General features: G+C 36.2%; 1 protein-coding gene across 8 annotated transcripts; it reads left to right on the top strand.

Moving 5' to 3' along the window:
* On the top strand, positions 1–9,685 carry LOC18095518 (bystin). 8 transcript variants are annotated; one of them, XR_008057722.1, is made up of 14 exons: positions 2–237; positions 336–536; positions 664–790; positions 944–995; positions 1,123–1,450; positions 2,035–2,114; positions 2,854–2,901; positions 3,609–3,755; positions 5,303–5,375; positions 5,495–5,567; positions 6,346–6,440; positions 6,620–6,693; positions 7,843–9,054; positions 9,200–9,685. XR_008057722.1 is itself a non-coding variant. In XM_006370123.3 (12 exons), the coding sequence occupies exons 1-11, from the start codon at positions 115–117 to the stop codon at positions 6,423–6,425; spliced, it is 1,332 nt and encodes a 443-aa protein (XP_006370185.3). In that variant the 5' UTR covers positions 2–114; the 3' UTR covers positions 6,426–6,438; positions 6,606–6,911. The 8 variants fall into 8 exon arrangements, 2 of the variants coding, with proteins under 2 accessions (XP_006370185.3, XP_024449541.2); XR_002979911.2 differs by having other exon boundaries at positions 7,843–9,685; XR_002979913.2 differs by lacking the exons at positions 7,843–9,054; positions 9,200–9,685 and adding an exon at positions 7,165–7,438 and having other exon boundaries at positions 6,346–6,438; positions 6,606–6,693.
* Positions 9,686–10,877: the final 1,192 nt, after the last annotated feature.

Genomic DNA, 10,877 nt, shown 5'->3' with positions numbered 1-10,877 from the left:
CCACTAGGGTTTATCACCAGGGCTTCTTCTCCTTGTTTGAGAAGCAAAGCAAGCAGCATTTTTCAGTCTTCTCATCTCTAAATTTCTACAACCAGCTCACTCCATCTTCCATCAATGGGGAAGAAAAGAGAGAGGCACCAAAATCCAGAACCTTTCCTCCCAGAGGATACAGACTCTATTGCCTCCTCCACTAAAACACGATCCAAAGCATCAAAACACCACCAGAAACAGCAAAAAGTAGTCCTCGCTTTATTTTTTATCCCTTTTCTTTCTTCTTTTTAGGTTCTGTTTCTCTCTCTCTCTGTCCCTCTAATTTTGTAATGGTTTTGTACTAGATGATATCCTCGGGGATGAGCTCGAAAATCTTGAAGCAAGCGTTGATTCAGCAGAAGGAGATTCAAGCCGAGGAGAGAAACCCTAATTTTAATGCTCTGGAGGAAGAATTGCCTGAGCCTGAAGGAGAGGAATGTGCCGAGGATCAAATTGATGATTTTAGTGGCTTCTCCGAGACTCAAAGCCAGTTTAACGATTATCCTGTCAGTATCTCCATTTGTTATCTTAAACTTATTTTTTGATCTGTTTTTTTGTCAATTTTGTTGGATTGGATTTATTTTTATTTTTAAATTTGTTTTGTAAAAGGAGTGAAACTGGATGGTTTGGCAGGAGGAGATTGATGAGAATGATGAGAAATTGCTGGAGGCATTCTTGTCAAAGGATGCTGGTCCACAGCGAACACTTGCCGACCTTATTATTGAGAAATTAAAAAAGACTGATGCAAATGTTTCCTCAGGTCATACTCTTACTTGAAATCAGTTTTTTTTTTTTTTTATAAACCCCTTATTTATATCTTTAGCTTGTGCATTTAATATTGTGTTTACTTTTCTGTACTTGTTTGAATCTGTATAGTTCACTGTTTATGCTGAATATCTTTGTTTGATTGCAGAGTTACAGCCTATACCTAAGTTGGACCAGTCTCTGATAGATTTGTACAAGGGGTAAAATAGCTACCCTCTTTTTGGACATTTTCTTTCCATTTTCTCTTAGTAAAATATTTTTCGGAACAGATTTGTGAAGGAAAGCGTTTTGAATATGATGCACACATTTTGATATGATTATGTGTAGAGTTGGCGAGTATCTTAGTAAATACACAGCTGGAAAGATACCTAAGGCATTTAAGCACATCCCTTCTATGCAACTTTGGGAGGATATCTTGTACCTGACTGAACCTCAGAAATGGTCACCAAATGCAATGTATCAAGCCACTAGAATCTTCTCTTCTAATTTGGGTGCAAAGAAGGCAGAGCGTTTCTATAGGCTTGTCTTACTTCCTAGGGTTAGAGATGATATTAGGACGAATAAGAGGCTGCATTTCAGTCTGTATCAAGCTTTGAAAAAGTCTCTGTATAAACCTGCTGCATTCAACAAGGGAATATTGCTTCCGTTGTGTAAGGTATATACTAGCATGAAAATCTTCTGCATGTTGTTTATTCTATAGAATTTGATAACTGGCTGATTTGCTAATCCGTAACGTTCCAGTCTCTTAATCAGTAGCTGATTTGCTAATCTGTAATCTTCCAGTCTCTTACTACTGCCTCTTCACCAAGTCATAATAAGTTGTTAATGCTGGTCTTCTTAGATTGACTGATGCATTAGTTTGCTGCTATCCTCTTTCTATCTCATACCTCCCTGTTTTTGTTTAGATCCTAACTGCTACTTTGTAACTTACATGTTACAATGCAGGACAAGGTGGAAGGATCAATTAGGGTTTAAACAAATTGAATTTTTATGGTTTTTTTTTTAGTGGAGAATTGAAATTACAGTAGGCAATCCAATTTGTAACTGCTAAAGAAAAGAGGCTCACAGGAGCAAACTCAAAACCTGAATAAAGACCTCATAGGATAGACAAAACTAAACTCCCCGCCAATAAATTTATTGGCCTCCAATTGATAGGATGCCTGGTTCTGATAATTTTTTATTTAATGAACCACTAATTGTGCTTTAATATAAACCCCTTTTTTCTTACTTGATATGCAGTCAGGGACGTGCACTCTTAGGGAAGCTGTTGTTGTTGGAAGTATCATTCAAAAGGTCTCCATTCCTATGCTTCATTCATGGTATGCTTACTTTTGCAGAGGATGATCATGTATGTTTCAATGCATGTCTTGATTGGTAATCCAAAGGATTCTGCCTGTGTAATTATAACATCATCTTGTTACCTGTTAAGAAGGCATGATTAACCCCATTTTGAGTTGATCTATGACTGGATAGCCCTTCTGAATACCCCTCAAACCTAGTGGATGCAACTCTACTATCCACATTCCATATTCCGAAGTTCTTGAATCTTGCATTTCACAACCCACTGTAAATTGACTTTACTCATTTACCTGTTACAATCTCTTCATTGTTTAGTTTGAATTTCTTGTAGAGAAAGATAAGAATTTCATGATTAACATATGCATTATGCATTTTATGACGTTACCCCAATGCTTTTAATCATTTCAAACCATTCCTCTTTATTTCCCCCCTCATTTTGAGACACACTAGTGCTAATTTCAACAGCCAGCAAACGAGGATAAGATGCTTCTGTAGCAGCTGGAACTTTGCACCTTCTATTTTTCCAAGTTTCATGATTTACCTATGGATTTTATGAATTACACCAATGCTTTTAAACATTCAAACCATTCTGCTTTATTTCCCCCCTCATTTTGAGATATACAAGCGATAATTTAAACATTCAGCACATGAGGATGAGATGCTTCTGTAGCAGCTGGAATGTTGTGTTGCACCTTTTATTTTTCCAAGTTTCAAATGCTCGGGGAGGAGTCCAACTCAAACATTTCAATGGAATTGCAGTGTTGCAGTGTTGAAGCTTGCGGAGATGGAATATTGTGGCACAACAAGGTATATAAATGTTTAACACGTATTGAAAATAAAAAAGGAACGTGTAACAGTTAGCAGATTTACTTGTTTATCCATGCTATTTATGTATGTGGTTTGCCTGTGTACTTCAACAGTCCATGGTCCTAATTATGCGTGAAAGCTTTGTACAAAGTTTTCTATGTTTCATGTGAAACACTTTGTGATGAATGATCGTTCTCCTTGCTTTCAAAGAGATTCTAATACTCTACTAGGAATTATCACACAAAGAGACATCGAGCTGGAATTTTATATAAATATGGTCTCATAAGTCATGCCTGACAAGGATGCAAGCCTACCCCTGATTTAGGAAAATGAGTCATGACTTAGGTAGCAGGGTCCTGGCAATATGTACCTTGGGTTTCTTGATGTGATGGTTGTTCCAAATAATTATTGATGCTTGCAAATAAACTTCATAATAAAATACCGAGAAGAAAACTTGTAAGTATGGAGAAGGTAAGTAATGAAACAATTGGTGATATTAAGAAGTGTTTTACTGTTCTGAAACAACTGTTGATGCCTGAACCTGTGTAGTGTGGTTCCATACTTTAACCCGGGAAGGAATAGGCAATAGAAAATTCAAGAGAATGGACTTTTTTTAAAAAATCTTTTCCATTTTGGATCTGGTGCTTTTTTAGCTGCCAAATGATCTGAATAGTACTTGACAATGTTACTTTGGCAAACCATCGCAGTTATTTTATCAAACTTCTATTGGACAAGAAATATGCCTTGCCATTTCGCGTACTTGACGCAGTTGTTGCTCATTTCATGAGATTTCTCGAGGATACAAGAATAATGCCTGTAATTTGGCACCAATCGCTTCTTTCATTTGTGCAAAGGTTGGTATTTTTTTCCATGTTCCTTTTAATTGCCTCTTCTCTTTTTAGTTGTCTGAATTCTATCTGGTATGTATTGACTTTAAATGCTTAATATTGAATGGGAGCTTAAGGGTGTTTCTTGCTTGATTTAGCCACATCACTCTATCTTTTGCATTGTTTCAGATGCACTGTTTAATGTTATGTGTACATACTCTTCCTTTTCACTTTGTTTTATGATGCATACATGTAACCTGACTGATCAAGAAAGGGGAGCAGGGGTAATGGGAGATGATTCTCTTTTACTGTGTTTTTATACGTGTTTCATATATGTCCTCTATCTGATAGCTCATAGAAACACTTACTGTAGCAAAGTAATTAGTATGGATCTGTTTTGCTAATTCAACAGATGCAGGTCAACAAGGGAAATTACCAATAATTACTATTTTCAAATTATTTGTAATTGTATTTATTGTGTGCTTTTTTCATTTTAGGAAGTTTTCCACTTGAAAATAATTGCAACAATTAGGATTTTATTATAGTTACGGCATTTTATTGGTATTTTTTTTGTGTAGCGAATTTGTTTTCTTCTTTAGTCTGAGGCTCCTCTAGGTTTTTTCTGTGTCGACAAGCACGTATTGTTTGTAATTGAAAAGCCATTTTGATGGATGGGATCTATGAATGTTGCTACCTCGCATAATCAGGTGTCTCTCGGTGTTCTTCTCTCTAACAGTAATGTGGCTCTTCGATGTCTATATTATATTTTGTTTCTTCTTTGAGCAGCAATGGAACCTTTTTTCTAGCAGCAATAAAATTTTTTTGGAGGTGCCAATTGATGTAGAGAAGGAACATGAATTAAAGAAATAAAAAGAAAAAAAACCCTAGAGATTGACTAGGGGTTCTTTGAATCACAAGGAAAGAAGAACAAACATTCTTCAGGTGAAACAATCAATTTCGAGGTCATGATAATTGATTTAATTATTTAAAACGCCATTCAATTACATAGAATGTGCTTCTATAGGCACATGAGAAATCTAGAAGATCCCTAAACTAATGAAGGAAACAAAATCAACACAAACCATTCTTAGCAATAATGAAATCTTGGTTATTTGCAACTATTGTAATCAGAGAACTTCTTAACAATGATAGAACTACACAATTAACAAAATTACAAGTAATTTGAAAAAACCCTTCTTGCCATGCATCCTAACTGAAGATTAGGACTCTCATTTCACACCATGTGCATTCTGCCAACTGAAATTGTTGTGTTCGCATTAGTCTTTGTTAATTACTGTGCCTTGATGGGCAACATCAGAATAGGCAGTCTCAAGGTATATTTTATTGTTCTTCCCTTGTTTCTGAATTTCCATCTCCCCCTTTTGGAATACTTGCTGAGAACTTGAGATTTCCTTTTTCAGCCTAATTTCTCCTTTGAGCAGCACTGTATGACATGAGATGCTTCTTCCTAAACTCTCTTGCATTATTTATTAGTTTTTATGCTATTAAATCAAGTAGCTGCCTCAAAACACATTTGCCTTTTCACTCATACAATTTTTGTTGAAATCTCTCAGATACAAGAATGAACTGCAGAAGGAAGATAAAGATAATCTTAGAAGACTAGTTCTAAGGCAAAAGCATAAACTAGTGAGACCATCATCCATCAGATAGTTCTCTTATATGTTTACACACATAATATTGCAAAATGAGTCGATTTTATATTTTTCATTGAAATGTTTTAATCTCTGCGCCCATTTTGATTGCAGGTATCTCCAGAAATAATCAGAGAGCTAGACAACAGCCGCAATCGTGGGGAGAAGGATGATCCCATGTCAATAAATATCCTTTGCATGCAAAATTAACTTTATACTGCTTTTTTGGTTCCTTGCCTGTTCTATTTATTATGTTATGCCAGCAGGCGGTAACATTTTTTTTTAGATTTTCCTGCATATTAGCCTGTGAGTGTTTGTTTATGAGCTAATTATGAAGTAGGAAAATGAATTGAAAAAGCCATTTTTTGGAATAAGGATGACAATGAGATGGATCAGTGGTGTTTAAGGGCCTCTAATTTTGATTGTACTTCCTAGGTTTGCCATGGTCATGATATGTCCTTTGTGAATACTAAAGAGATTGGGTAGACTGAATTTGGTTTATTGATTAGAAGCTAAGAAGTATATTTTCACAAGCGGCATGCATTCATAATATTTTGTGATAAAAAAGGTTGCATGTCTTCATGTCTTCTGAGACTTGAGTAGGTTTCTGACAAATCGTATCTTTTCTCTATTCTTGGATATTGATGATTTTAAGTCCTTGTGTTACATGCGTGTAATACAATGTTCTTACATGCATTTGGTTAAGTTGGTCATGTTTGTTTAGTTATTTGTATTGAAGGTTTATGAGAGTTTCGATTACAAATGAATGGTTTGCACCTCTTTATGGAGGTTTTGATTTGCTATAAATTATCATGGAGTTGGTTTAAAACGGAGAAATATGTTTTTTTCATAAGAACTGGAATTATAATGATAGGTACTGTTAGTGAAATTTTACATTTTATCTACCCTGGTCCTGCAATTATACACAGTTGGATAAATTTTTTATTCCTTGACTTCCTCGTTACCATCTCCTGTTTCTGTGATCAATAAAACAATTGAGGAAGACAGGTTTGATATTCCAGAAGTACCTATGGAGGAGGACTGAATGCTTAGCCTTGGTATGACAGTCATCCTCTGATTATTTTGTTGTTAGCTAATAATTTTTTAGTGTGCCTTTTCTTGCAGGGATGTAATCATTCAAGTTGCTTATAAGTTAATCTTCGCATAGCTGCCAGAGTCTGGTGCTGAAGCTCTTTCAGCTTCTCTTAAACTAATTGAATATTAGGTTCCCATTGCAGGTACTGACTGGGAGCTTTGATGAGATTCAGGCTTGCATGTTTTTTGGGTGAATTCATATTATATATTAAATGCAGGTAAATAGATATTAATTGTCCGGTTTAATCTCAGATATAGGAAAATAGTTTTTAATTTTCCTTGTGTGTTGATTTTCCCTTTTGTATCCTTATTTTAGGAGCTATCTCCAGGTGTAAGGTTTATTTGCTTTCTGATTTTGTAGCAATGATATTTCTTAGTGCTCTTGCAACTTGTTCTTTTGTTCTGATTCATAAGCCAAGCATCAATTTTTTGTTTCGATTTGTTTTGCATCAAGCGTTTCTGCATTAACTCATAGACTCTGCTGACGTCATAGACTAAGCTGACCTCTTACTGAATAGTTGTCTCAATTGTCAACATGTCAATGAGTTTTTGCTCGATGAACCATAGATTTGAGGTTAATTGGTTCTTTTGTTGCAAATTCTCTTCAAAGCATGGTGCAAATAATGAATGCCCAAGAAAATCTTTGATCAAATACACTGACTGTTGCACTTCATGTATCCCCTTATCAGTTGCTACACTAGGGCATGTCTCATGCAGTAGGTTATGTACAGCTCTGAGAAGGTGAATTACAATGTTGCCTGGAGCCATAGTTTTCTCAACTGAGTCGTCGCTGAAAAATGCTATAGTTTTCTCAGAACTCTTACCCTGTTTAGTAGTTGGTGCATGAGTTAGGCATGCAAGCTTGTATGATCAATATACATTTGATGACTTGGAATTTACTGGGTTGAACCTCTGCTGAACGAATATAAACCCGGCAAGCGCATCTTGAATTGTTTCGTTGCAGCCTGCTAGACTGTTTTCAAGTTTTCGAAGGCACGGTGCTTGCACAAGTCCGAACTATTCAGTGTCTTGTTTTCTTCCAATTTTTGAGATGTCATTTCCCATCAAAATCAAGGCCCGTAACAAATTCCTTTGGGATTGTGCCAATGAAATGAATGATTTTATTCTGGCCTAGCCAATTGTGAAATTTACGCGAGAAGTTTCTGTAAATATATTGCAAGGGCTAGCATGAAATCAAATCACGTGAATCATAAACAATGATAATTAATGTTTGTCTCTATCAAATGGGTTTTACCCAAGAACGGGGAAAGTATGGAGATCAGCTAATATTGATCTCCAAGAGATGAGTATTCGTCATATCAGTGGGGTGTTTAAAATCAAGCTAACATTGCCATCATTAATTTCAGTGCACATCACAGAATCGTGTCGGCGCCGGCATGGCCACCATGGATGGCCCCTTGCTTATTTATTATGCGAGCGACTGGACTGTATTCAAGGTCAACTTTTCAATCATACATATTGCCGATCAGCCAATACACAAACATGACTTCGATTCTCTTTGGCTGCAAATCGCAATGTATAGCCTAATCTGACCAAGAAATAGCATTTTATGGCTGGCATTAGATACTCGGGTAACGTATTCGTCTGCCAGATATGCCATGTTACTATAATTGTTAGATGTCTTGGTCTGCGTTAAAGAGCGCTGAGATGTCACATACCTGCCATCTTCAGGCAGCATATCTGATTTGCTATCCTTATCCGCTGCTTATTTAAATCATAGTTTGGTACATGTTTATACTATAGATTAAGCCCGTGTGACAACCTAACATACCTATTTAAGGTACTCGAATCGCCACGTTGAAGCTCTATGATAAAAGCTTAGCATCATCATACAGCACGAAGTCACCGATATTTTTAAAGAAAGTTCTTGGTTGGATTTGCATATTGTTGCTTTCATGTGGGCAAGGCATGCCATGAAGTCACCGATATGTAAGGTGCATGAGGAAGATGACATGGACATGGGAGGTGACTGAATAGCCGGATGCCACGTTAATGTTTTCGCAGGAAAAAAAAAAAAAAACACAAACCGAAAAGTTCTCTCACAATATATACGCAAAAATATTCATGTCAGTATGTCACCATTGATGCAAAGGGACCAGCTGTTAGCCTCTTGACACGTAAGGTTTCGGTCATCTTTTCTCTTGTTTTCTCCTGTGGATTTCTGAAGAATTTGGAGCTTTCAAAAATCTTCGGCGGAAAGCAGCTCATTATTGGCTTGTGGTCCAGTTGATCATCCAGCTCCAATCGGCATGCAGGATCTCTTCCTTTGTGTTGAGGACTATGAGTCTTCGGTGACCTTGTGGTCCTATGTGGAATAAGTAATTGTGGCCTTGTGGCCTGTGGGTGTAAGAAGTGGAGCTTTGATATCTATGTCTGTCAGCATCCATGTAAAGCTATTTGTCCACTCCCTATTACCCACTCAACACTTCACCTGATTAATACGTTTTTTTAGGGCCCTTGACCATTAATTTCTCATTGATCTGTTGTTATCAGCCTGGGTTTTAAACAATTCAAGATTCCTGATCGTCTGCTGTTTCCAAGTGAACATTATAACTGAGGTAACGTGGTTTATCTATCTATGGCTGTCAGCAGCTACAGTTTGAAACAAATTTGCTCTTGATCTTCGCTGGCTCGTGCTTTGAAGGTCAAGCAGTTTTTTAAGCCCATGCTAATCAAATCCAGCTACGTACTCACTTTTGACAGCTGAAACCCAGCGTGAGACCTTTCTTCATTTGTGGCTGGAATTTCTCTTCGTGAGTTTTGTCGTCGTTGCTTTATGGGTAAGAAAATTGACGCCTGTTATACAATTCGTCCTAGGCTGGCATTTGCATATTTCTTTCTTCATCTCTGGCAAAATTGTCTCGAACCACACGTATTTTGCTTATAGTTACCTATATATTTAGGTACACATTTGTTTATTAATTTTCCACATGAGCTTCCAATTCTAAGGTATTTCTTTGACATGGCAGCTTCAATTATGTGGCTGCAATAAATCCCACGAATGCAAGGGCTTTATAGGCTTTAAAGTTCACAAACATTTTCAATTCCAACCATGACCTAACCCTTTCTTTTTTTTGTACAGGACATGTTATTTTGATTGACGTTTTGTTCTGCTCAAGGGATTTTTTTATAAAAAAAAATATCATAAGAAATTAAATTTTTTGCAATATAATACTATTAATTTTTTTTTGATGAAATAATATATTTTTACTTTGTAGTGTTTCAGAATAGCGACATTTAAACATGTTGCATTTCTAAAATACGGTAACTTAATATGTAGTCTCACTATCAATTCTGTGACTCAACTGGTTAATTCGGCTATATGAATAAGTAGATCTCTTCATACAAAAACCATAATTTTATTAATTTTTTCTTTTAATATATTTATGAGTGTCAATAATATAGTTGGACTTGAGATAACGAGTGATTTTAAGCATTCATGTGTGAGTCTGATACAACTAAATGAGGATTTACCCTGAAAAGATTACGTGTATAGCTTAACAGATGTATTTATGGATAAGTCGGACAAATCTAGACACATGAAAAGGTTTGGTCGCACTAGACTAGAACAATGGCTCAAAAAGACCATAACTTTTGATCCGACCGTTGGATAACACTCAAATTTTTATGGGAGTTTTCAGATGCCGCTTTCCTTCAAGTGTAATATGGAATTGTTACTCTAACCGTCAGATCTTTAGATATTCAAGATATCATTCCTAAACCTTGTTTTGGTAATTTTGTGATTTTCCTTGTTATTTTCGAATCCGTCTACCAATCAGTTCTAAATATGTTGCGGTTAAAATTACAATAATAAAATACAATAATAAAAAATAAAAGTGTTATTTCACCAGAATTTCTTGCTATATGTTAACTCATTTATTTATTTATTTTATATGCTAATTACCCAATTTTTCCTGGAAAAAGATTGGAAAGTTCTAGATCATGACTTTGCTTGCCAGTCCCGGGCGTATTTTCGGTGGAAAGCTAGCCTGCGTGGGTTCCAAGTCAAGGCGTAGAAAATTTGGTGCTGCAGGAGGCATTGCAGGCTCTAGAAATTTCTCCGTTGGAGATGTTGACAGTGATGGAAGCATACATGACCTATGGCCTCTACGTAGTGAGTAATTGTAGATTTTCAATGTAGGGTAGGGTAATATCTTCAGCCACCACTTAAATTCCAATTACTAATGGTCAAAGGAATGCATGCAACTCCAACAATTCGTGTGGAAATTAAAATGCGAAGCTTTCATGAAACTTAAATTTGTCTAACAAAATTACTCACCAGGAATTCTGGAGAAATTTCAGGCCTCAAAACGTACACTTGGTGTTAGAATTATATCTGAGGTCATAAAATGTTCCAATTTTGACACAGATTGCTTACATA

Source organism: Populus trichocarpa, chromosome 1, assembly GCF_000002775.5.
Source record: "Populus trichocarpa isolate Nisqually-1 chromosome 1, P.trichocarpa_v4.1, whole genome shotgun sequence".
In the NCBI taxonomy this organism is placed as follows: domain Eukaryota; kingdom Viridiplantae; phylum Streptophyta; class Magnoliopsida; order Malpighiales; family Salicaceae; genus Populus; species Populus trichocarpa.
This window is presented reverse-complemented; position numbering and strand designations above follow the sequence as displayed.

Excerpts from the sequence above, each read along its gene's own strand:
- LOC18095518 (XM_006370123.3), top strand. The coding sequence starts at position 115 with ATGGGGAAGAAAAGAGAGAGGCACCAAAATCCAGAACCTTTCCTCCCA. Across the intron at positions 3,756-5,302 it reads CTTCTTTCATTTGTGCAAAG|ATACAAGAATGAACTGCAGA; the intron begins GTTGGTATTTTT and ends GAAATCTCTCAG. Across the intron at positions 5,568-6,345 it reads GGATGATCCCATGTCAATAA|CATCTCCTGTTTCTGTGATC; the intron begins ATATCCTTTGCA and ends CTTCCTCGTTAC.